General features: G+C 37.9%; 1 protein-coding gene across 2 annotated transcripts in view; it reads right to left on the bottom strand.

Annotated features, from left to right (window-relative positions):
* The window catches only part of LOC133564479 (large neutral amino acids transporter small subunit 4-like), a 58,101-nt gene that overhangs the window by 19,431 nt on the left and 11,368 nt on the right, over nucleotides 1-27,302 (bottom strand). For both annotated transcript variants that reach the window (XM_061918825.1, XM_061918826.1), the window contains exons 6-7: nucleotides 2,790-2,882; nucleotides 8-141 (exon numbers count right to left, since the gene is read on the bottom strand). In XM_061918825.1, coding sequence (XP_061774809.1) covers nucleotides 8-141; nucleotides 2,790-2,882 — 227 coding nt within the window. The remainder of the gene's footprint in view (nucleotides 1-7; nucleotides 142-2,789; nucleotides 2,883-27,302) is intronic.

The raw sequence follows: 27,302 nt of genomic DNA, 5'->3' as shown, positions 1-27,302 counted from the left end.
TTCTTACGTGAAGTCCATGTCCTCTGGGCCGGGGAAGGGCTCCAGAGGCCAGTTTACAAAACAGTTGAAGAAGACCAGGCAGGCACACCCAGCCCAAACCAACAAGATGGAGATGAAGGTGGCCCCCAGGTCATAGATCACCTAAAAGGCAATTTAATGATTACTTCGATGTTCTAGCACTACTGTTACTTGTGCTGCCAAATTATTATTTTTATCAGATTATTCACACTTTTGAATTTGGATTCATTGTGGTCTATCACAGTAAATTACTTGCTTACATAATTTTAAAAAAGACACCAAAATATTTTGACACAAATGCAAAAGAATGTCATGCACAAACCTTTTTTTTTTTTTATGTTTTACTTGAATGTACGTATAATTAATTTGCCCAAAACCTAGTAAAACTTTCATTTAAAGTCTGTCTGGGTTTATTTTGAAAAAAAATTGTGTGCGCGTATGCATTGAACTGACCATTTGTGGTTACTGTTAAAGAGCTCAAAATAAATTGACATAAAAATGATTTCAGAAAACTCAAAATATATTGCATGATTAATCTGCAACTATTCATACATATTGCAATATTTTTTGTGATTAATCACATGAGTTAACTTGTTATTCGGTCAGAATTAGTACTAATAAAAGCAGTTATATTCAAAACGTATAATGAGAAGCAAAACAAAATAAATATTTATGTTGTATAGTTTTGACTGACACTGTCTGAACACAGAACTGCTAAAAAAAAAGAAAAAAATACATTTTAGAACGTCATGTTTGTTTTCATCCATGTGTATTGTTGAGTATTATTACTTGGCCGCCTCCAGGTACATGGAGGACTGGGTAATACGCCAAGTACTACTTTTATAGTTAAAGTTAAAAGTAAAAGTACCAATAATTGTCACACACACACTAGGTGTGGTGAAATTTGTCCTCTGCATTTGACCCATCCCCTTGTTCACACTCTCGGAGGTGAGGGGAGCAGTGGGCAGCAGCAGTGGGCAGCAGCAGTGCCGCGCCCGGGAATCATTTTTGGTGTTTTAACCCCCAATTTCAACCCTTGATGCTGAGTGCCAAGCAGGGATATAATGGGTGCCATTTTTATAGTCTTTGGTATGACTCGGCCGGGGTTAGAACTCACAACCTACCGATCTCAGGGCGGACACTCTAACCACTAGGCCACTGAGTTGTAGTAGTTTATGGAATCGATGGTGGCCAGATCAATATCATTATGACTCAATGGCTAAAATCTGTCTTGCAAAGCTGGAAAAAGTTGCACTTGCCCATCAGTAAACTGCTTACTTCCTTATTTAAGACTTATTTAGACAGACATGACTTATAAACAGTGCCTAAGATGGCTTGAAAAAGATGCATTTTATCTGCATTTGACCCAAATTGAATAGATTTTGCTTTGTACCATGTACAACTCCTAGTAAGTAGTTTTTGCAAAATTCAACACCATACTTTTATGCTTTCTTGCTTGGGGATGATAATATACAGCAGGGGTCACCAACATTTTTGAAACCAAGAGCTACTTCTTAGGTACTGATTAATGCAAAGGGCTACCAGTTTGATACACACTTAAATAAATGGCCGGAAATAGCCAATTTGCTCAATTTACCTTTAACTCTATGTTATTATTAATAATTAATGATATTTATCTTTATGGAAACACTGATCATCTTAATGATTATTCACAATAAATATATACAGAAACAGATATAGATCAATATGCAACACTTTATTTTTATATTTTCTCTAAGTGCTCATTCTTCAAATTGAACATTTTCAAATGATCACTTCTAAGACAGTCTTGTGAAATCACAATATCCCATTTTAACTAGCTAGCCACTAACATTTTTTTAAAAAATCATGAATTACTTTGCACCATGTTTGTACAAATAATAACTCATGTAAAATACAAAAGTCAACCCTCAAATTTTTAAATAAATCATGTCACACTTTGAACTGGACACCAAATCTGTTATCTGTTTCTTTGTCAGTTAGTGGGAAGCCTGGCATTGCATGCTGTTAACTAGTGTGTTGTACACTGGTACCCTGACACTGCAACTCTGAGTGAGTCTTGCAGATGTGCATCAGTGAGGCGTGTTCTGTGTTTGTTCTTGATGAAGTTCATGTCAGAAAAGGCTGATTCACAACGATAAGTTGAACCAAACAGGCTTGCAACCTTCATAGCTGCTGTGCACACACCACTGTACTTTTCTGTGTCAACAAGGCACCAAAAGTTTGGTGGAGCCTGGTGGGCTTTGAGTTTTAAATTGTCAGAAAGAAGAGGAAGGAATTTAAAAAGGTTAAAAGGTATATGTGTTAAAAAATCCTAAATTCATTTTTAAGGTTGTATTTTTTCTCAAAAATTGTCTTTCTGAAACCTATAAGAAGCAAAGTGAATAAATGAATTTATTTAAACAAGTGAAGACGGGGTCTTTAAAATATTTTCTTGGATTTTCAAATTCTATTTGAGTTTTGTCTCTCTTAGTTAGAATTAAAAATGTTGAGCAAAGCGAGACCAGCTTGCCAGTAAATAAATAAAATAAGAAAAAATAGAGGCAGCTCACGGGTAAGTGTTGCTATTTGAGCTATTTTTAGAACAGTCCAGCGGGCTACTCATCTGTTCCTTACGGGCTACCTGTTGCCCGCTGGCACCACGTTGGTGACCCCTGATATACAGTCATATTCTTATAGCGTTCCATTCACAACTCAGATGACTCTGTTGATATTGCTGGTTTAGTGGTTAATACATTGCACAGGTATACATAAGGCAGTGTCCTGATTACCTTGATGCCGGGGAAAGTGACTGCAGAAGAGGCATAGGACCCGATCATCAGCGCAATGAAAGTCGACCTCAGGTCTCCAAACATGTTGGGAAGCTGACAAGAAAAGAAGACGACTCGATTAACAACATAATTCAGCGCTTGAAGGTGCAAAAAGTTAAATGTTTGTGTCACAATCGTGAATGTGTGGGTACCAATGTAATGGAGTATACGGGTGTGGTATCGATGCCATACAAAATAGATATAGGACCGGTATCGTTGATCCTGATACCACAAACGTTTCAAGCTCATTTAATGATCATGCTAACCACTGTTGGACACCATAATTTGTCTCTTTGCAATGTCTGTTGGATAAATTAGTTGCGTTTTTGACAGCCTTAGTGATATCAACAATATTAATAACAAACCCCTAAAAAAATGTATTTCTAAAAATAAACAGAAATGAGCTAGCATCAATCAGTTAATGATACTACTCACTATTTGGATGGATCCATCCACCCCTAATTAAGATAAATGAGGAGGTAAGTTGATTATAATTCATGGACAAATCATCAGATGAAACTGATACACTTTGATTTCTCCTTTCTCAGAACTGGTATCAGAATATTCTCGTGGATCAAAGTAAAGAACTGCCGTTCTAGCGTCCTTCCACTGCTTTAATTGCAGCATGAAGGGAAATATCTGCTTTTGAAACTCCTGGATAGAGACTCACCTGGCGTAACCCGCGTATCATTTCTTCAACAAACTATACTCAAACACAAACACAATTAAATCCCACTGCTCTACAATATAAACCAGTTGAGGGAAGATCCTTATTTAACGCATAAGAACCCAGACATATTTGTGTGTAAAGAGAAATGGTTGTGGATTTACATTACTTCAAGAGACCAAGTAGAACACACAACACGCACTGGAAAAAAGAGCTGTCCAAATAAAAGATCAAAAGACCAGATTTTAGAAAAAAATTAAAAAATATATAAAATCGAACTATAGCTGCATGAACAGATAATTTTACCTGATAAGACATCTTAAATGAAGATTTGTATATCTGGAAATTAGCAAGACTTTTACAATACAAAAACAAGCATTATTCAACTTGCAGTTCTTAAGTTAAACATCCTTTAGATGTTGCAGAATCTTTAAACAAGATTTTATATGGCGGTGGAGACCAAAATATCTTATTTAAATAGTTATGTTCTCAATTCTAACATTTTTAAACTTGAATAGAAAAAAAAAGAATTATTCATGCTAAAATTAAGATTATTCAATGACTAAAATCAGGTAATAAAAATAGGTAAACAGCTCTTATAACTTGGGACATTTCCAGAAATAAAATGTAAAATCTTGGCAAGTGGCAAAAAATTTGCAGTGCATTTGTGATGTTTAAAACAACAATTAAATATAAGCCCTAATAGTTCATGTCATAGATCTGTGCAAAATAACTTAATGTCCTTGTACTTTAATTGAACAAATATTTATTTATTCAAAATAATTGGACTTCATTGAGTGGCTTTTCATCATTTGTCAAATACGCAACATCAGGCTTTCCCCTAAGTATATATATTAGCAATATTTTCCTAGCTTGTTTAATATCAATTTATTGAACAAATATAGAAAGAACAGTTTAATTTAATGTTTGACAACCTTTTGAAGCATTAGAACAGGGGTAGGGAACCTATGGCTCTGGAGCCAGATGTGGCTCTTTTGATGACTGCACCTGGCTCTCAGATAAATCTTAGCTGATATTGCTTAACACGATAAGTAATGAATAATTCCGCTGGTAATCCCAGTGTCAAAAATAATGTTCAAAATATAAACATTCTCATGCATTTTCATCCATCCATCCGGTTTCTACCGTACCTGTTCAAGAAGTCGCAATAATGGTAAGAAGTGTTTTATTTATTGTTGGTTAGCCTTAGAATAACAATGTTATTAAAAATAATAAGAGACTTAATATACTCTAAAAATGTAGGTCATTCTTAAAAATGCATGCATATAGTTGAATTCAGTGTAAAAAAAAAAAAAAATTATCTGGCTCTCACGGAAATACTTTTAAAAATATTTGGCTTGTATGGCTCTCTCAGCCAAAAAAGTTCCCGACCCCTGCATTAGAATGTAATGCCATTGTTTGAAAATGACCTTTTAATGTACAAAAATTAAACTTTGGGAAATAGGACAGCTTACCTGACAAGCTGCCATTTGGGGAAGCCATACCCTAATCACATGACAACCACTTAATGAGTTCAAGTCAAACATCATTATGTATCGGACACATTTTAGGACATTAACAATGTGTTTAGGGGCACTTTAAATGTTTTTCACAAAGCGGTAGAAAATGAATGGATGGATAGTTTATCAAGTTGGGCACTATTTTGCAAGATAAGAGTGTTCCGGCATTTGAAGCACAACAGAGAAGGAATCTGGAGAGTCTTGCACAACGATCCTAAGGAGTGCACACACTGTTCTTATCCAAACCCTTGGAACTGTAAACAGTCATCATCACTGGAAAGCAAATGAGTCAATAGGTGGCCACACATTCCAGCTCGCAAAGGAGGACGGACGGTCCTGCCAGGCACACTGGTACTATAACATGTTATTAAGTGAAGGACCTTTAGCAAAATACCAACATAAGTGGGTGGATCCAAACCTCAAAAGCACTGACCCCAATTGTAATATCACATATAACAATATAGTAGTATAACAAAAGCACAAAAACATTTCAAGCAGAAAGTGTTTGTGTCAGTATTGTGGTCAGCGATACCAACCATGAATTTGCTTAGTATCAGCTCGATACCAATGTTGGCGGTATTGCCCATCCCTCCTAACCACTCACATGACCTTCAAATTTAAACTCCCGTCCTGATAGTTTACAGGATGAGGAACAACACGCTCAAACTGTGAAAAGATACACAACCTTTGTCCCAGTTGGTGGGGAGGACACACAAAGGAGCTGCTCAGCATGTGTCCAACTCAGCATAATCCATGTCGTCAGCATGATTAATCAAGGCCAACACATGAAGTCAACAAGTTTACATTTCACCACTGAGGCGCTCTCGCTTCCTCATTTTTATCCATTCTGCTTGGCTTGACACTAATTATTTTCTTATGTTTGTTGCATTTCCTTATGTAGTCCCCGCCAGACCACAGTACAGTGCAATTGTCAGCATTAGAAAAAGTGTGTATTATGAATAAAAAAACTGTCCACTTGGTAAAGGTTTCATCAAGGCATAAGTCTGAATAGATGGTTTCTATCACTGCTAGTGTGTGTTTATGTCGACGCCCGGTAGGCTTGCTGACAAACGTCGACATAAACGTTTTTCAACAAAATAGGTCATATTAAAACCTATATTGTGAATTATAGTCGAGGTTAAAGTTAAAGTACCAATGCTTGTCACACACACACTAGGTGTGTTGAAATGTGTCCTCTGCATTTGAGCCATCCACTTGTTCACCCCCTGGGAGGTGAGGGGAGCAGTGGGCAGCAGTGGTGGCCGCGCCCAGGAATCATTTTTGGTGATTTAACCCCCAATTCCGACCCTTGATGCTGAGTGCCAAACAGGGAGTTAATGGGTCCCATTTTTATAGTCTTTGGTATGACTCGTCTGTGGTTTATCCGTTATACAGTGCTCAATACCGGGGTAGAGAGGCTATTTCATCCCATGAAATAGCCTCTGTGTTTTTGTCCTGACCTAACGTATATATATTGTGAATTATATTTATATAGCGCTTTTTCTCTCGTGACTCTAAACGCTTTACAGTGAGAAACCTATTATTGACATTTAAACTTAATTTACACCAGTGTGGGTGGCACTGGTAGCAAGGTGGGTGAAGTATCATGCCCAAGGACACAACGGCAGTGGCAAGGGATGGCGGAAGCTGGATTCATACCAGGAACTCTCCAGTTTCAGGTTGGGCACTCTACCATCTGAGCCAGGCAGCCCTACTATAGCAATTTGTTTACATGGTTGACATACAGTATTGCCTTATTCAGAAGTTTAGTTTCTTTTTCACACTGTGTTCCCGTAAATGATTTACAATATCTCACATAACTAATGTGTTTAAAAGTATCGATATTTTAATTTAGAATCGATATAACACTATATCTGGTATCGATAGTTCAGTATCATGTGCACTAATGATAATTATGATGTTAATCAATCAATCAATCAATCAATGACTATTTATATAGCCCTACATCACTAGTGTCTCAAAGGGCTGCACAAACCACAACACAAACCCCGACATCCTCGGTAGAGCCCACATAAAGGCAAGGAAAACTCACACCCAGTGGGACGTCGGTGACAATGATGACTATGAGAAACCTTGGAGAGGACCGCATATGTAGGCAACTCCCCCACCCTCTAGGGCAGGAGTGTCAAACTCAAATACAGAGTGGGCCAAAATTTAAAACTGAACAAAGGTTGAACAAATCAACCTTTTAACAGGGACCCTAACAAGTTTTGCATTGAATATTGAACAAGCAAGGCTTGTATAACTTTATAGTGACAAGCAAAATAGAGTTTCAAATTATAATAATAATAATTAAAAAATATCAATGGCATATCAAATAAAATGTAAATAAAAGTGGGGGGGGGGTTAGAGTTTGGTGGTAGTGGGGGTTTATATTGTAGCGTCCTGGAAGAGTTAGTGCTGCAAGGGGTTCTGGGTATTTCTTCTGTTGTGTTTATGTTCTGTTACGGTGCGGATGTTCTCCCAAAATGTGTTTGTCATTCTTGTTTGGTGTGGGTTCACAGTGTGGCGCATATTTGTAACAGTGTTAAAGTTGTTTATGCGGCCACCCTCAGTGTGACCTGTATGGCTGTTGACCAAGTATGCCTTGCATTTACTTGTGTGTGTTAAAGCCGCATGTATTATGTAACTGTGCTGGCACGTTGTTTGTATGGCGGAAAAGCGGGCGTGACGGTAGGCTGTAGAGGACGCTAAAAGCAGTGCCTTCAAGACACACCCCCAATATTGTTGTCCGGGTGAACTTTAACTCCTCCCACTGGATCTTTCCTAGTTACCGATCAACCTGACTAGGATTTAAACCCTGTCCTCTTTGATTGGGAGATACCTGTTTTGACCACTCAGCCATCCTTGGTCTTCTTAAAGGGAAATTTCGTGCCCCAATGAAATTTTTAATTGAGAACCTGTCTCAGTAAACTATGATATAGAAGCTTTCCTAGTTACCGATTGATCTGACTGGGATTTGAACCCAGTCCCTTTTGATTGGGAGCGAGCACTGAACTTCGGGAGTCTCCCGGGAAAATCCTGAGGGTTAGCAAATACGAGTATCAGCGGTGAATGCGGGGTTACAAAGGCACCGCCGCTGAATATTACCAGCGGGCCAGCTCTAACCTTCATTTGATATTACCTCAAGGGCCAAATGAAATTACACGGCGGGCCAAATTTGGCCCGCGGGCGAGAGGGGAACCGAAAGGAATGGATGTCGAGCGGGTCTAACATGATACTGTGAAAGTTCAATCCATAGTAGATCCAACAAAACCGTGAGAGTTAACAACACCACAACACATATACGGACACATTACAAGCACTTTTCAGTAAAAACACCAACAGTGTGAACTGGGACTTGATGAGTTAGTCGCCATAGACCAGTGGTTCTCAAATGTGGGTACGTGTACCCCTGGGGTTACTTGACGGAATGCCAAGGGGTACGTGAGATTTTTGTAAAATATTCTGAAAAATAGCAACAACTCAAAAATCCTGTATAAATATATTTATTGAATGATACTTCAACAATATATGAATGTAAGTTCATAAACTGTGAAAAGAAATGCAACAATGCAATATTGTTGACAGCTAGATTTTTTGTGGACATGTTCCATAAATATTGATATTAAAGATTTATTTTTTTTGTGAAGAAATGTTTAGAATTAAGTTCATGAATCCAGCTGGATCTCTATTACAATTCCCAAAGAGGGCACTTTAAGTTGATGATTACTACTATGTGTAGAAATCTTTATTTATAATTGAATCACTTGTTTACTTTTCAACAAGTTTTTTAGTTATTTTTATATCTTTTTTTCCAAATAGTTCAAGAAAGACCACTACAAATGAGCAATATTTTGCACTGTTATACAATTTAATAAATCAGAAACTGATGACATAGTGCTGTATTTTACTTCTTTATCTCTTTTTTTCAACCAAAAATGCTTTGCTCTGATTAGGGGTACTTGAATTAAAAAAATCTTCACAGGGTGTACATCACTGAAAAAGGGTTGAGAACCACTGCCATAGACGGACGGGTTGTTGACATAAGCAGGTTGTAAGAATTTCCTCTGGGAAAACTTTTTGGGAATTCAAAACAAACTAGGAGTAGTTCGTTAAAGTACTGTCAAAAAATGGCCAACGGAAACCAAGATGGCCAACTTCCTGTTTGTTTTAAGGCATGGCTTCTTGAGACATTTACATGTGTCCCGTCACGATAGACGTTTTTGTGTTGATACGAAAAATCGGTAGATGGGGCGCATTTTTTAATCAATTTAAAGGTGGCGTTAGAGAGCCAATTGAAAAAGTTAATGTTCAGGAACTCTGTGCTTTCTGCGTCGCACCTGTGAAAAACAACGTAGCAGAAATGTTCACAAGTGACACGGCCCTCTCGACTGATGATAACAATATTGTTCCTCCGGTTTGTTTTGGTTATGGTAAATGACTCAAGTCTAGTTGTTGCTGTTTGGTGGCCACTGGCAGTAATTTCTCAGAATGCACGAGAGTTAGTGGGCGAACTCAGTCAACAAAGTCACATGAGTGTCGCAATGACCGAGTATTAAAAAAAAAGGGTTTGTGTTGCAGCATGTCCAGACAAGATTTCATTCTTTGTGATGGAGCAAAATGTTTGCAGAGTCTCTGGGTTAGTGGGTCTGAGTCATAGTCAGGCGCTGATACATAAACTCAATCAAACAGGCTGAATGTGTTAATCATCAAAGACGAAGCTTAGCATGAGAATAGTGTGTGTAATACTAATACATGAGTGTTTTTGTTGCTAAGACACATAGTTAAACAGCACTGAAAAATGTGCGGGATGTTTCAAGTAAGTCCCGAGGGCCGTTTAGGGGTTGTGGTTATTTTTTTATTGTCTTGTGACACAGCCTGCAAATAAAACATTTTGAAGGAAGAGTTAGGCCGCTCAGAAAACAACTACCGTATTTTTCGGACTATAAGTCGCAGTTTTTTTCATAGTTTGGCTGGGGGTGCGACTTATACTCAGGAGCGACTAATGTGTGAAATTATTAACACATTACTGTAAAATATCAAATAATATTATTTAGCTCATTCACGTAAGAGATTAGACGTATAAGATCTCATCGGATTTAGCAAATAGGAGTGACAGATTGTTTGGTAAACGTATAGCATGTTCTATATGTTATAGTTATTTGAATGACTCTTACCATAATATGTTACGTTAACATACCAGGCACCTTCTCAGTTGGTTATTTATGCGTCATATAACGTACACTTATTCAGCCTGTTGTTCACTATTCTTTATTTATTTTAAATTGCCTTTCAAATGACTATTCTTGGTGTTGGGTTTTATCAAATAAATTTCCCCCAAAAATGCGACTTATATGTTTTTTTTCCTTCTTTATTATGCATTTTCAGCAGGTGCGACCTATACTCTGGAGCGACTCATACTTCGAAAAATACGGTAAATTAAAATTGGCCCAAACAAAAATGGCCGACCACCACTTTTGTGCATTCTGTCTTGATCAACATATCTGCTGGATTTTGGGTCAATCCAACGCCGCAGTTGCGTGTGCTATAATTAGTAATTGGTGGCCATGCCAGCAATCTGAGGGTTACTGGTTCAATCCCCACCTTCTACCATCCTAGTCACGTCCGTTGTGTCCTTGAGCAAGACAATTCACCCTTGCTCCTGATGGGTCCTGGTTAGCGCCTTGCATGGCAGCTCCCGCCATCAGTGTGTGAATCTGTGTGTGAATGGGTGAATGTGGAAATACTCTCAATGCGCTTTGGGCTCCTTAAAAAGGGGTACAAAAGCGCTATACAAGTACAACCATTTTACCATTTAACTATAGCATGTCTTGAACCGATATTGATATCGCATATCGATGTTATAGCACCAACAACAAAAACACAGGCATTGGATTATATCGACTATGGAACTAAAATCTCTGATAGCAGCATATTTAGCTAAATGTCCTCCAATAAACACACAAGGTCTATTCTTGTGTTTTAGTGAAGTATAATACAGAAGCTAAGCAGGGTCGACTACAGGGGCTCGCAGCTACGCAACAGTTAAACACAAAATAGCACCTAAGCTTAACATATGTAATACATTTCACTGTAGATAGAATATAATAGAATAGAAAGTACTTTATTGATCCCTGGGGGGAATTCAGATACGTTGTACAAGTGACAATAAGGATTAAGTCTCCTTAGTTCAGGGGTGTCAAACTCAAATACAGAGCGGGCCAAAATTTAAAACTGAACGAAGCCGCGGGCCGAGGTTGAACAAATTAATCCTTTAATAGGGACCTAAACAAGTTTTGCATTGAATATTGACCAAGCAAGGCTTATATAACTTTATAGTGACATGCAAAATCGAGTTTAAAATAATAATAATTAAAAAATATCAATGGCATATCAAATAAAATAAAAATACAAATTGAATGACTCTTTTCGGCGGCGGGTTTGAGTTGGGGCGGGGTTTGGTGGTAGTAGGGGTGTATATTGTAGCGTCCCGGAAGAGTTAGTGATGCAAGGGGTTCTGGGTATTTGTTCGGTTGTGTTTATGTTGTGTTACGGTGCGGATGTTCTCCCGAAATGTGTTTGTCATTCTTGTTTGCCGGTGGTTCACTGTGTGGCGTATATTTGTAACAGTGTTAAAGTTGTTTATACGTCCACCCTCAGTGTGACCTGTATGGCTGTTGACCAAGTATGCCTTGCATACACTTGTGTGTGTGTATGAGCCGCATATATTATGTGAGTGGGCCGGCACGCTGTTTGAATGGAGGAAAAGCGGACGTGGCGACATGTAGAGAACGCCAAAGGCAGTGCTTTCAGTGCCCGCCTCCAACATTATTGTCCAGGTGGAAATCGGGAGAAATTCGGGAGGGGCACTGAACTTCGTGAGTCTCCTGGGAAAATCTGGAGGGTTGACGAGTATGAGTATTAGTGGTGAATGCGGTGTTACAGCGGCGGGCCAGCTCTAATGTTAATTTGATATTGCCTCAAGGGCCAAATGAATTTACACGGCGGGCCAAACTTGGCCCGTGGGCCAGAGTTTGACACCCATGCCTTAGTTGAACAATAATGCAGTCTAAAACACAACATGTGTCAATGGCCCAGTGGTTAGAGTGTCCGCCCTGAGATGAGTAAGTCGTGAGTTCAGACCCCGGCTGAGTCATACCAATGACTATAAAAATGGGACCCATTACCTCCCTGCTTGGCACTCAGCATTAAGGGTTGGAATTGGAGGTTAAATCACCAAAAATTATTCCCGGGCGCGGCACCGCTGCTGCCGACTGCTCCCCTCACCTCCCAGGGGGTGATCAAGGGGATGGGTCAAATGCAGAGAATAATTTCGCCACACCTAGTGTGTGTGTGACAATCATTGGTACTTTAACTTTAAACAAAGTATCCAGCAACAAACATGTCCGTATCATTCAACTTACTGCGTCTTGAATTTAACTTAATAAATTATTGTGGTCATCATTATGAGTCACAAAAACAAAATAATTAGCACTCCACTTCTACTTAAACACAACGTAAGTCCATTCCAGACAGTTAATAATTAATACTATAATATATAAAGAATTTGGACACCCCTGTTCTAAACAGAACCATCTCTTGTCTTTGATGTGCACATTTCATACATTTGTATGACCAACAACTTGGGAAGAATGTGCATATCTTACATGTAAATGGTGACGGCAAAGACAATCAGCCATACCAGCCGATATACGAATGCTGTTACTTCGTCCCTGAATAGCGCTTTTGTTCACGCTGTGCTCACAGCGTATCCAAGGAAGGACTGGAAGTGTACACACTGATGCACTCTGTGTTTGGACAGCCATGTCAGCTCTATTTTAGGTCCCACAAAGTCACATGTAGATAAGAGATCACGGTCCCATGGATGGGTTGGATTGCGAACACGTGCAGACAGGCACCGGATGTTGCGAGAATCTTAACAGACGTCCCTGTGTATGTAGGTATTTCAAAAATGCTGTTGCAGCAAGCACATGTCTATAACAAGTAGCCATAAAAGGGGTAGTTTACCATTTTTTTAATTGTCTAAGTAAGAAAGTTTGGTATACGCTTATGCAAGGTAGAGAGTCAGTGGATCGATCCATATACCGGTAGTATCGATATCAAGAGTAGTATCTAATTGGATCAATGCTAACATGATGAAATGGATGTTTTTCAGTTGTCATCTATGTTTATCTTTACACATGTTTTTGTTGTGTTGTACATATTGTATAATGTTCATATTGTTATCTTTGTATACAGTTTTCAAACACAGGGAATAAGTTATTTGGCAAAAAGGATTTGAATGAGAGCCAATAGGAGTTTTTGCTTTTGTTTACTTATTTTTGCAAAAATGACTTTATTTTGTCTGTTTAATTGTAGGTAATACAAATATTTGTTTTAAATAATTGTATCAATAATGTTACATTGTTGTTTTTATGCATTGTTGAATTGTTCACGTATTTGCCTAAAATATTTGTTAGACTTGATCAAGAAACTAAAGGAAAAAAAACATAATCATTCACTGATCTTCATATATATATATATATATATATATATATATATATATATATATATATATATATATATATAGTCCTATTTGATTTATTTATTGTTAGAAAAGGAATAGAATAGAATGGACTTTATTGTCATTATATTTGCATATAAAGAGATTAAAGACTCCAACTTAACGTGCGGTAGTGGGAACAAATATGGGGTGAAATAAATAACACAAGAGGTAATAAAGGAAAAAACTAACAATTTAAAAAAACAGACTACTATCCAATAAAAATAATAAGCAATCCTGTACAATATACAAATCACTATAGAAATACAAAATACTGTACAATATACAGAACAAGGCAAGAGTACCGAAGTAATAAATAAAATAATAAGGATACGATGTTATGCAGAGGTGTACTCACAACAATTTTACAGACAAATTATACTATTTATAGTCAGGGGGGATGTTTTTTTCTTCGGGGGGGTAATTGAGAAGCACTGCTGAACTGACACTACCCTCAGCATCAATATTAAAATTCGGAGGGAATAAGCGGTAAAAAATGGTTATCTGCTGAAATCTGACCAAGCATAATCTTACAGAAGTTGCTGCAAAAATGTCCTCAAAGGCATCATGTGTGATTGTGTCACTCTGTGGGTGGACTGCATTTGTTGTAAAATTGGGATCTGGTCAAGACATGACCCACAGTCTGCAGACAACTGGACATGTTTTGCAACTCTAGATGTGAGTGTGCTGAGTTTCAAAAAAGAAAAGTGCAGAGTGTGTGCCACAAAAGGGACGATGGAATGACTAAATATGCTGAGCAGGTCTAGATAAGGACGGGGAAAGAGGAAACAGGAGAGGGGCCTTTTTGAGAGGAAATGAAAGAAGGAAGAGGGGTTGCAGCAGCGAATGGAAATTCTGTCCCCTGCCAATGAATGCAGCAAGGAGAACCAGCTCGGACTGGTCCTGTCCACTCCATCTATCATAAAGTGCAGCCAAGTGAGCTGTAAGATTAGCAAACAGTGGCTGACAAACACCAGGATGCTGTTGTCCTGACATCACATTTGGCATGGTTTGTGTTTTTCCATAGTCTTAAAAAGGCGGGTATGTCCCCGAGTGGGACTGAAGGCCACTCTGGAGCTCTTTGCGCAAATCCACTAATAATGTCCTCCAGCTTTGCATGCATGTCAAAATAGCACTCCTAAACCAAATAACAACCACATGATATCAGTGACGCCTGCTCTCGTCTCAAATGCCTTTTGTGTATGTTTCCTTTCATCTGAGGCAGTGAGGACACAAAGCACAAAGTGTTCTCTCTGAGCACCCACAGCAAAAGACACACACCAGCATGAGCGCAAGACCGGGACTGATTTCAAAAATGAGATATAGGCGGCGAAATCCCTCAGCGTGGCGAGAACAAACTCAGGAAGCAAGAAGCGCTTCACACGTGTTGAGCGTTAGCACAAAAACATAGGCGTGCCATGCTATAGGGACTGTGTGCACTGGATACTGTATGTATTGTGTGTGTGTGCGTGTTTGTGTGTGTGTGTGCGTGCGGGCGTGTGTTTGGGGTGCTATGAACACGTGTAACACGATTCTTCCAAGTGTGTTTACAGGCAAACGAGAAGTGGAGCAAAAGGGGGCAAATCCGTTCCAAGTTTTTCCCAGCCAGGATATTTGTGCTGAATGCGAACTCAGAGGAAACGGCCAAAACACGTGACATGAAATTCATAAAAGTAACGGGAAAAACATGATAAAAGAAGTTTCACTTAGAAAATCATTGAAAATACCCACAAAATTTAGAGACCCAAATCTTAACATCTGGAAAAGCCACCATGAATACATGTAGGACTCAACAAATATATTTGCCTTTTGCCGATAAACACTTTATATAGGTACTGTGAATGTAGGTTGCCATTACTACTTTGTACTGTAGACCAGTGGTCCCCAACCACCGGGCCGTGGCCCGATTGGTACCGGGCCGTGGCCCAATTGGTACCGTGCCGTGGCCCGATTGGTACCGGGACGCAGAAGAATTTTTTATTCCATCCATCCATCCATTTTCTACCGCTTATTCCCTTTTGGGGTCGTGGGGGGCGCTGGCGCCTATCTCTTATAAAAAAAAATATATGTACTGTATATATATTTTTTTTATTAAATCAACATAAAAAACACAATATACACTTACAATTAGTGCACCAACCACAAAACAAAAACCTCCCTTTTTGATGACAATAATGTCCCTTTTACATGATTAATTAAAAAAAAAAAAAAAAAGGATTCCCCCACTCCCCCCACCCCTGGGCCGCGGGACAAATTATTAAGCGTTGACCGGTCGGCGGATACACAAAGGTTGGGGACCACTGCTGTAGACGGTAGGGTTGTACGGTATACCGGTATTAGTATAGTACAGTGGGGGTACTTGAAGGTATGCCAAGGGATACGTGAGATTTTTAAAAAAAAACCTCTAAAAATAGCAACAATTTAAAAATCCTTTATAAATATATTTATTGAATAATACTTCAAAAAAATATGAATGTAAGTTCATAAACTGTGAAAAGAAATGCAACAATGCAATATTCATTGTCGACAGCTGGATTTTTTGTGGACATGTTCTATAAATATTGATGTTAAAGATTTCTTTTTTTGTGAAGAAATGTTTAGAATTAAGTTGATGAATCCAGATGGATCTCTATTACAATCTCCAAAGAGGACACTTTAAGTTGATGATTACTTCTATGTGTACAAATCTTTTCTTTATGATTGAATCACTTGTTTATTTTTCAACAAGTATTTAGTTATGTTTATATCTTTTTTTCCAAATAGTTCAAGAAAGACCACTACAAATGAACAATGTTTTGCACTGTTATACAATCTAATAAATCAGAAACTGATGACATAGTGCTGTATTTTACTTCTTTATCTTTTTTTCAACCAAAAATGCTTTGCTCTGATTAGGGGGTACTTGAATTAAAAAAATGTTCACAGGGGGTACATCACTGAAAAAAGATTGAAAACCACTGGTATAGTACTGTGATACTAATTAATCATATTCGGTACTATACCGCTTCAGAAAAGTACCGGCAATAAAGTAAGTTTCTTACAAGTATCATCCCTGCAAGACGAGGAATAGCTAAACATGCTTCACTGCACACCGTAGCTCACCTGCGTCAAAATGTAAACAAACGCCATTGTTTGCAAGTTGTCTAGTATGTTCACTATTTTATTTAAGGACAAACTTGCAATAAGAAACATATGTTAATTGTACCCTAAGATTTTTTGTTAAAATAAAGCCAATAATGCAATTTTTTGTGGTCCCCTTTATTTAGAAAAGTACCGAAAAGTATCAAAATAATTTTGGTAACAGTACCAAAATATTGGTATCGGGACAACACAGGTAGACAGACGGCATCCTAACGCTGCTTTTTAACGCACCTCACACAAATAAGAAGAGAATAACAAAACATAGCAGGAGTGATCAATTTTGCAAACTTATTGATTTTTATATTTCACGAGTATTTAGACCAGTGGTTCTTAACCTGGGTTCGATCGAACCCTAGGGGTTCGGTGAGTTGGCCTCAGGGGTTCGGCGGAGGTCAAAACACACCCAACTCATTGCGTAAATACAAACTTCTCCCTATCGGCGTATTATAGATACGGCAACAGCTGACTGATTTTTGCAGGTGTGTGATTGGTTGTGGGTTTATGCACTGTGTGGGTTTTGTTCTTTGAACAAGGTTCATGCACGCTTCATTTTGTGCACCAGTAAAAAAAACTTTGGTATGGGGAACATATTCACTATTCATTAGTTGCTTATTAACATGCAAATTAATAACATATTGGCTCTTAACTAGTCATTATTAAGTACTTATTAATGCAATACTTGGCATGGCCTTATTGTAACCCTAACCCTGATCATAACCCTAATCCAATAACTCTAGTCTTTGTTACTTAGAATATGTTCCCAATACTAAAGTGTTACCAAAAACATATAACTTTGTCTTAAGGATGCACCGATTAATCGGTAACCGAATATATTCGGCCGAATATGGCAAAAAAAGCCCCATTCAGCCTTCGGTGGAATGAGTTAAAAGCAAGGCCGAATAGTGGCGTGTGACGCAAAGACGCAATTTTTTTGACGCGGTGACGCAATCAACCAACGTGCAGTGTTAAATTTAAATTGTTTTATACATAGTTAGTTTCCTTCTTTTTATTCTGAAGCTGAAGTACTGTTATTGACAAATCTGTTCTGGCCTGGGATATGTTGTGTACCTGTATAAGTGTATGAGGTTACAAGCACACATTTATTGAGATTTAGTGGGGCCTCTGTTTACATTATTAGCCTGTTGTGTAGGCTACCTGTATGAGGTTACAAGCACACACTTAATTGAGATTTACTTGAGCCTTCTGTTTACATTATTAGCATATCTACTGTGGCTAAGCAGACTTTTGCCAAAAGGACAATAATTCATTTGTTGTGGGTTTATCCACTTTAATGCACTTTATTTTTTTTTTGGAATGCATGTTATGTTTGAAGGCCTAGTATAAATGAAAAACTGTGCTTTTTTTTTGAAAAGCAAAGGCTACTGGAATATTAAAAAATGTCAATATTCAATAAACATTTACTTTATTTGAAAAACATGTCTAAAAAATTATTCTAGGCTATTTATGCAACATAAAAAAGTTGTGAAAAACTGCATTTATTATTCGGTATTTGGTATTCGGCCTTCGGCCAAGCGCTCAAATTTTATTCGGTTTCGGCTTCGGCCACAAATTTTCATTTCGGTGCATCCCTACTTTGTCTTGAATTTAAAAAAACCAAAAAAACATTTTATATTTCACTAAAGTAGGGTTCGGTGAATGCGTATATGAAACTGGTGGGGTTCGGTACCTCCAACAAGGTTAAGAACCACTGATTTAGACACCATCAGTAAAGCGACAAACTTAGTGACCTCTTTTCTTGTGGACCTAAAAACACTCACAAGAGGCTCCGTCGTGATAGAAAGTTCATTTGTGTTTCTTAAAGTATTTGTTTTGCTTTTCGTGTGGTTTTTCTTTGCTCCCTTTTTGTCCCTCCCACAATGTAAAAATGATGTGCACTGTGGGCAGTTTTACAAATACGAAGATGACGTCTACATGCAGTACATAACACGGGTTCCACTGGAGTTGTTTTTCCTGGAAACAATAAACGGCCTGTTGATCCACACCCACCCACACACTCCTATATGTACATGAGGACGTTCTGACATTTGTGAGCAGGTCCAGCCCTGCCGCTGAAACTGGAGATGAACAAAAACAACCTCGGACTGAAGACAAGTGAGGAGGGGGCTGTAACCTGCTGAGCAACTTGTGTCTGTTTGCGTCAGGGTCCCAGTGGGCGCCACGAATAGGAAACAGCGAAGAGTGGGTGGAGTTGGGGGGGATGCATACAAACAGACAACACATGCGCCGCTTCCTGTTTGTGTCCTTTGTGACAAAGTGCCACATTACAGCCTGCTGCAAAGATTGGGTTTGTGTCGCTTTTTACAGCGTCACATTTGCACAGTCAGGACCAGTACGGACAACAGTGATGCATGTTGCTCCTGCGGAGATTAAATAGTGATGAGGAGAGGCCTTTTTTTGGCCACCAGACAGAGCAGCTGTGAATAATAGATGTTAGTTGCTTCTTTCTACTCTCACACTCTCACGTGGTCCTCTCTTCTGATGCAGCACTTTCATCTCGCTACGTCCTGAACACTCTCTGCCTATTTTCTTACCCACTCCCGGCTCTCCATTTGCAGACTTTACTCTTGTTTCTGTTGTATAGAGACACTTTTTTTTTTTTTTTTTTTCAAAAGCCCACCAACAACTAAGAAAGTTCCACCATAGCTACAATATTCATTATATGCATACAGTACTCAGACACCTCTAGATTGTGTTTTTCAAAAAGAGCGACAAATCTAGTGACCTTTTCTGGTCTTATTGGACATTTTCGGAGACTCTAACACAGTGGTACTCGAACTTTTTTCAGTGATGTACCCCCTGTGAACATTTGTTTTAATTCAAATACCCCCTAATCAGAGCAACGCATTTTTGGTTGAAAATAAGAGATAAATAAGTAAACTACAGCACTATGTTATCAGTTTCTGATTTATTAAATTGTATAACAATGCAAACTATTGCTAATTTGAAGTGGTCTTAATTGAACTATTTGGAAAAAAGATATACAAATAACTAAAAACTTGTTGAAAAATAAACAAGTGATTCAAGTATAAATTAAAAGTCTTTCATCAACTTTTAATCAGAAGGGTTCCATCCCTCTCCTGTGCTTATTTGAAGCTGACACGACAAAAGGCCTCAGAGGAGATAATTGAGAAAAAAAAGCGACATTTTTTACCCAACTTTTGTATTGAAGGGGGAATTGCAAACATTCTGTTGATTTTAGCTGGGGGGTGTCACTGTATGAAATATAGGTATACACAGATGTTTTTGTTTCATGTGTCTACAACATTCCTATTCAGTGTTAGTGGCAGTTTTGTCTGTGTTTTCTTCCTAGGGGGCGCGAGAGCACAATTTTGAGTTTTGGGGTTTGGTTTTTTTGATTAGATCGCAATGTTCGCCAGTTCTGATGTGTGTGTCCAATTTGGTGAGTTTTGAAGCATGTTAAGGGGGTCAAATTACAGCTCAAAGAGGCGGCGGTATAATAATAACGAATAATGATAATAAAACGCTAGAAATTCAATAGGGTCCTCTGTCCCAAAGGGACATCAGTCCCTAATAAAGATTTCTACACATAGAAGTAATCATCAACTTAAAGTGTCCTCTTTGGGGATTGTAATAGAGATCCATCTGGATTCATGAACTTAGTTCTAAACATTTCTTCACAAAAAAAGAAATCTTTAGCATCAATATTTATGGAACATGTCCACAAAAAATCCAGCTGTCGACAATGAATATTGCATTGTTGCATTTCTTTTCACAGTTTATGAACTTACATTCATATTTTGTTGAAATATTATTCAATAAATATATTTATAAAAGATTTTTGAATTGTTGCTATTTTTAGAATTTAAAAAAAAAATCCCAAGTACCCCTTGGCATACCTTCAAGTACCCCCAGCGGTACGCGTACCCCCATTTGAGAACCACTGCTCTAACAAACACAAGAAAGAAACAACAAGTTGCAGGTCCTGCTGCCACACCGCCCAGCTAAAAGCACATCTTGCTAGCATAAAGTTGTTGCATAATTTTTTATATTTGAAATTCTATGAAATTCATACATTGTTTTAGTAAGTAAGCAGTCCAAAATGTGAGATCTTGTTAAAATGTGTTTCGTTTTTTGTATAAACTGCTTTTTTCCAGTATATGATGTATTGAAATATATCAATTAGGGCTGTCAGAATGAACCAGTTAACTCATGTGATTATTCACAAAACATTATCGCATTAATCATGTCCCAAACTTTTTCCACTGAGGGCAACAGACTGACAAATCAAAAAATGTGGGGGCCATTTTGACAGTTTTCACCTTTAAAACCAGAGCAACATGTACATTCTTTTTTTAAGAACTACAAGATGCAACTTTGGTGGAAATTTTGTGTAAGCGGTAGAAAATGGATGGATGGATGGGCTGAAGAGCCAAAGCCGAACTGAAATGCTAACAGTTAGCACCCTGGCCAGATACTGTCAAGTAACAAAAGATATGAGCAAAATGAACCAAAAAATCTACCATGATTAACAGTACTGTAGTTACATTTACCTTGAATTGATTAACGTGGACCCGGACTTAAACAAGTTAAAAAACTTATTCGGATGTTACCATTTGGTGGTCAATTGTACGGAATATGTACTGTACTGTGCAATCTACTAATACTATTCTCAATCAATAAATCAATACATGCTAACAATAGCATGCTAAGAGTAAGCATTAGTGAAATATATGTCACTGAGGTGTATACCTGCTAAATTAACTAAAACAATCTAGCACGCATAGGTTGATTGGCAACACTAAATTGGTACTAGTGTGTGAATGTGAGTGTGAATGCTGTCTGTCTATCTGTGTTGGCCCTACGATGAGGTGGTGACTTGTCCAGGGTGTACCCCGCCTTCCGCCCGATTGTAGCTGAGATAGGCGTCAGCGCCCCCCACGACCCCAAAAGGGAATAAGCGGTAGAAATGGATGGAATCTAGCACGCTAATGTTAGCAAGCTAAAATGCTAAGTGGCAAAACATATTACTCCGTGGTGTGTACTTGAAAAATGTGCTTAAAATGCTAACATTAGCATACAACAAGTACCAAAATATACCAATATATAAGTGAGGTGTATACCAAAAAAATTAGCTAAAAAAAAAAAGCTAGGATGCTAATATTAGAATTCTACTGATTGTGCCCTGGGCCAAAACAAAATTATCTATGGGCCTTAGATGGCCCCGAGGCCGCACTTTGAACACCACAATCTGCACACTTAAATCAATCATGCAATTTATTTAGACCCTACCAGCTCTTTTACCTCAGCGGCTATCAGCCAGTGATCAGGTCAATGCATACTTTAGTACAAAAGGAGTGAGGAAACACCGACTGATGGACTCGCTGGCAAATTTCAGTCCAAATTACAGCCTGAAAGAACTTTTGATCAAACTATAGCCGTTTTTCGTGGAAACAAATGATATGCATTCTAGTAAAATGTTTGAAAACTTAATATTGTAACCTATGTATATATGTAACCTAATATTCTGACAATAAAATTGCTAAATTTATTACAAAATGTGATTAATCTGTAACAATAACATGACGGCCGACACTTACTCTCCAAAGCGAGGTTGGTTCCACTGCCCTGGCCGGCCTATCATTCACTAACTTACAGGAGAAGCAACCGCATTATTTTTTATATTTTTTGTCTTTATATGGAGCATGAATGTACCATCAACTTTGTGACTTTGTGATCATTTTCAAAGTTTTTACAAATGTCTGTCTAGAACACAGGTGTCAAATTCAAGGCCCGGGGGCCAGATCTGGCCCGCGACATAATTTTACCTGGCCGGCAAACACCTGGAAATGATATGTGTCAATAAACTACTTAATATTTTCTCACTAAATGTTATGGATTTTGTTTTATTTTGACAGAAAAAATATATGTACTGCTTGAAAGTCCATGCCTTTTAAACTTAAATAATATCCAATATTGCAACAAATATTACAGTATACAATCATACTTTCCAAACATGTTTTTGTCTAAATAAAAACACTTAACTTTACAGCAAACTACCCATCAACCATAAAATCTACGGTAGTTTTTTTTAACGGTGTGAATGGAAAAACGGTACATTTGTTTTTACGGTAGAAAAACTGGCAGCGAAGTTGCCGGAATAAAAAAATAATATGATGTTGTAAAAACAAATGTAAATTTAATACAAACATTCTGGCAACTAAGCTGCCATATTTTTCCGTAAACACCCACCTTGCTCAAAAAAACAGTGGTACTGTTTTTCCATAAACTAAAAAAATGTGTAAAAAATAATTAAAAAAACACTATTTTGCAGAATTTTTTTGTAAATATAAAGATTTTACTGTAAAATCGACAGTCTACTTAAAACAGTTTATATAATTAATAATGAAATCCAGAGGCAAATTCATACATTATTTCTGTTACAAGTGGCCCTCTGACGGCAGCCATTACTGCCGTGTGGCCCTCAATGAAAACGAGTTTGACATCCCTAGTCTAGAAAGTCTGTCGACTGTATATGGGACCTCCCGTGAAGAACAGCAGGAATACCTTTGAAAGTTTATTTGAAGCAGAAAAAGACAATGAGGAGTCTAATAATAACGGCAATAATAATAATAAAAAAATACAAGCACACGGCCCTGAACATGGTGTGTGTGCATATGTGTGTTTTGCAGTAATGCAAAGCATAACTACTTAGCCGTGGTGTAAACAGTTTGAACTTATTTAAGGTTGCCCCGACCTGATACTGATACAGGATGTTGATCAAAGTGGCCTCCACTTTGTTTTGTATTTTGTTCTTTTACTGTACCAGTAATCAACAAGTTTTCTTAAAGGGGAACATTATCACCAGACCTATGTAAGCGTCAATATATACCTTGATGTTGCAGAAAAAAGACCAAATGTTTTTTTAACCGATTTCCGAACTCTAAAAGCGTGAATTTGGCGATTGAAACGCCTTTCAATTGTTCGCTGTCGGAGCAATGACCTTTCACCCGTGACGTCACAACAGGAAGCAATCCGCCATTTTCTCAAACACATTACACACACCAAGTCAAATCAGCTCTGTTATTTTCCGTTTTTTCGACTTTTTTCCGTACCTTGGAGACATTATGCCTCGTCGGTGTGTTGTCGGAGGGTGTAACAACACGAACAGGGACGGATTCAAGTTGACCTACGTGGAGTGTGCTAATCAGACATATCAATGGTCACGGCATGCTAATCGATGCTAACATGCTATTTAGGCTAGCTGTATGTACATATTGCATCATTATGCCTCATTTGTAGCTATATTTGCATCCAGCCTTTCCCTCCACCCACATTTACTGCCAAACAAACACATACCAATCGACAGATTCAAGTTGCACCAGTGGTCAAAAGATGCAATCGTTGGTTAGAAGGCGATCGTCGAATTTGTCCTTGTTGACGTTGTCTGTTGTGATATGGCTCAATAGCTTCAGTTTCTTCCTTAATTTCGTTTTCGCTATCTGCCTCCACTCTCCAACCATCCGTTTCAATACATGCGTAATCTGTTGACTCGCTTAAGCCGCTGAAATCCGAGTCTGAATCCGAGCTAATGTCGCAACATCTTTCTGTTCTGTCCGCCAATTTTGTTAGTATTGGCATCACGCAGTGACGTCACAGGAAAATGGACGGGTGGATATAGCGATGGGGAAAATCCGGCACTTTCAAGCAGTTTTTCCGGATATTGGGTGACGGGTAAAATTTTGAAAAAAACTTTGGGAAAAAAATAAGCCACTGGGAACTGATTTTTATTGGTTTTAACCCTTCGGAAATTGTGATAATGTTCCTCTTTAATGTATTTGTACTTTTTTGCCAGTATGTTTGGGAAATGGATCCTAAATTTGATTCATCATGGTCTTAAAGGTGATGTACAAAACACTTCAATTTGACTTGTTGTAAGAGACCCTGACTACAAAATAAGTAATGCAAGTATGATTGTGCTAATATCGTATCGAATTGATATGGGCATCAGACAATACCCAAGGCTGCAAAATAGTGATGCTCCAAACATGAAACACCGCTATAATTCTCAAACAAACGTCTAAGTAGAAGGGTTTATTTTACATTTACAATATTCCAGGGGCTTAATAAAAAAAACGAGCTGTGCGCTGAAATTAGCCCCTAAGCAGCACTTAAGGAATGTGCAACAGTAAGAATTTGAAGAGTATGAAGTATTAGAATATTTTAAGTAAATGAATGATTCCTACAGTCTGACGAGCAGCATTAGAGGGGCTTTTTGCAACCAAACTTTCCAATTCGTTTTAAACATTAATTATATCCAACCCTCTTACAGATTTTGGTACTTAATGACATAACTACGCCTGTACATAACACGTGCAATAACATGAGCTGAATGAGAGCTGAACTGCATTTGTTTACCCAGTAGACTTGTAACCACAAGACTCACTTCCTGTCTCCACCTTCTGATGTGTTCTTTGTGAGAGATCAGTATGCATCTGGTTATCACACAATCAAATATGAACCCTGAGACCCCTAACCTGGTTATCTGACTACAACTGTTTTCTCTGATTACCGATCAGATGGTTTGTCTAACTTCGTCAAAAAGTAACTATGCCCCTAATCCGACACATGGACAGTTTCATCAATCATTTTAAGCAAGTTCTGTTTCTGCTGTTAGACCAGACCTGGGCAATTATTTTAACTCGGGGGCCACATTGAGATAAAAAAATGTGCCTGGGCGGCCAAGGTGTATGTGTGTATGAATTATAAGTACACATTTAGTTCTGCTGTACAGTATGTGTGTCCTATTTTTTCATGAACACTAATACCACTAAAAACGTAATGTCAGACCACCTCAAAAAAGGGGAATGGAATTTTACAGTTTTTTACTGAACGGGACACCCAAAATGTATATTAAAATAAAGACAGTGGGATTTACAATATTAACTATGAACAATAAAACACTGAATATTAAAAACATATGAACATAGCTCTTATTTTAATTCTCAGACCAGCTCTTCGTTAGACATCTTTCACAATCAAGCAAAACACAACAAAAATTTAAAAAACAGCAAAATATAAATGCAATGTATAAGAAACACCAACAATGTGATATATTATCACTTTATGCAAAAATTGGTTTGTAGAAATCTGCACTGAAAACAAACCCCGCCCTCTCTGCTTTGTTCCACGTCTGAGCTGCTGTGACGTAGATTACCGTAATAACTCGCATAACACCCAAAATCACAGATTTCAACCATCGAAATACTTTCTGTAGTTCAAGACTTTATGGCAGGGGTCCCCAAACTTTTTGACCCGGGGGCCGTATTGGGTTAAAAAATTTGACCGGGGGCCGCGCTACATACATACATACATACATACATACATATATATATATAAATAAATAAATACAATCTAAACTGTCTTTTCCTAAACTGAACAAAAGTCATATGTCCACTGATGTTTAAAAACTCTACACTCTATTTTATGTTTCCCCACCGATTTTGCCATTTTTCCCCCTCGTGCACTAATTTACTGAAAGATCGCGCACTTGCCGCCTTTGTGGCGCAAGCGTGATGACGTCCCATTACCGCTGGGAAAATGCATTTTTTGACAAAATGATTTGCTTGAGTGGCTAGGAGACCCAATAACAAGCGATAGAAAATGGATTGATGGATGGGCGAAAAAGGACAGATTAAATTCTTTTTATAAATACCATTTTTTTTTAGTCGGGACTACCCGCGGGCCGGATTTTGGAAGCTGGCGGGCCGTATCTGGCCCGCGGGCCTTAGTTTGGGGCCCCCTGCTTTACGGTCATGTAAAAACAGCACTACACATCATAATGGCGGCTAAAGTTTTGATGTTAAAGGTCCAAAAAAAATTATGTCGAAAATCTTAATGGGCCGCAAGTGGCCCACGGGCCGTATCTTGCCCACGTCTGTGTTAGACACATTAAACCAGGGGTCACCAACCTTTTTGAAACCAAGGGCTACTTCTTGGGTACTGATTAATGCGAAGGGCTACCAGTTTGATACACACTTAAATAAATTGCCAGGAATAGATAATTTGCTCAATTTACCTTTAATAAATAAATGTACAGATATATATATATATAAATGGGTATTTCTATCTGTCATTCTGTTGTACATTTTTTTTTCCTTTTACGGAAGGTTTTTTGTAGAGAATAAATGATGAAAAAAACACTTAATTGAACGGTTTAAAGGAGGAGAAAACAGGAAAAAATGAAAATTTAATTTTGAAACAGAGACTATCTTCAATTTCGACTGTTTAAAATTTAAAATTCAACCGAAAAAAAAGAAGACAAAAACTAGCTAAGTCATATCTTTTTGAAAAAATTAAAAAAATAATTTATGTAACATCATTAGTAATTTTTCCTGATTAAGATTCGTTTTAGAATTTTGATGACATGTTTTAAATAGGTTAAAATACAATCTGCATTTTATTAGAATATACAACAAATTGGACCAAACTATATTTCTAACAAAGACAAATCATTATTTCTTCTAAATTTTCTAGAACAAATTTTTTTAAAGAAATTCAAAAGACTTTGAAATAAGATTTAAATTTGATTCTAAAGATTT

The sequence above is a fragment of the Nerophis ophidion genome, linkage group LG13, assembly GCF_033978795.1.
Source record: "Nerophis ophidion isolate RoL-2023_Sa linkage group LG13, RoL_Noph_v1.0, whole genome shotgun sequence".
Classification (NCBI taxonomy): Eukaryota; Metazoa; Chordata; class Actinopteri; order Syngnathiformes; family Syngnathidae; genus Nerophis; species Nerophis ophidion.
Note: the sequence above shows the minus strand (reverse complement) of the source record. Positions and strands in the feature narration are given on the sequence as shown.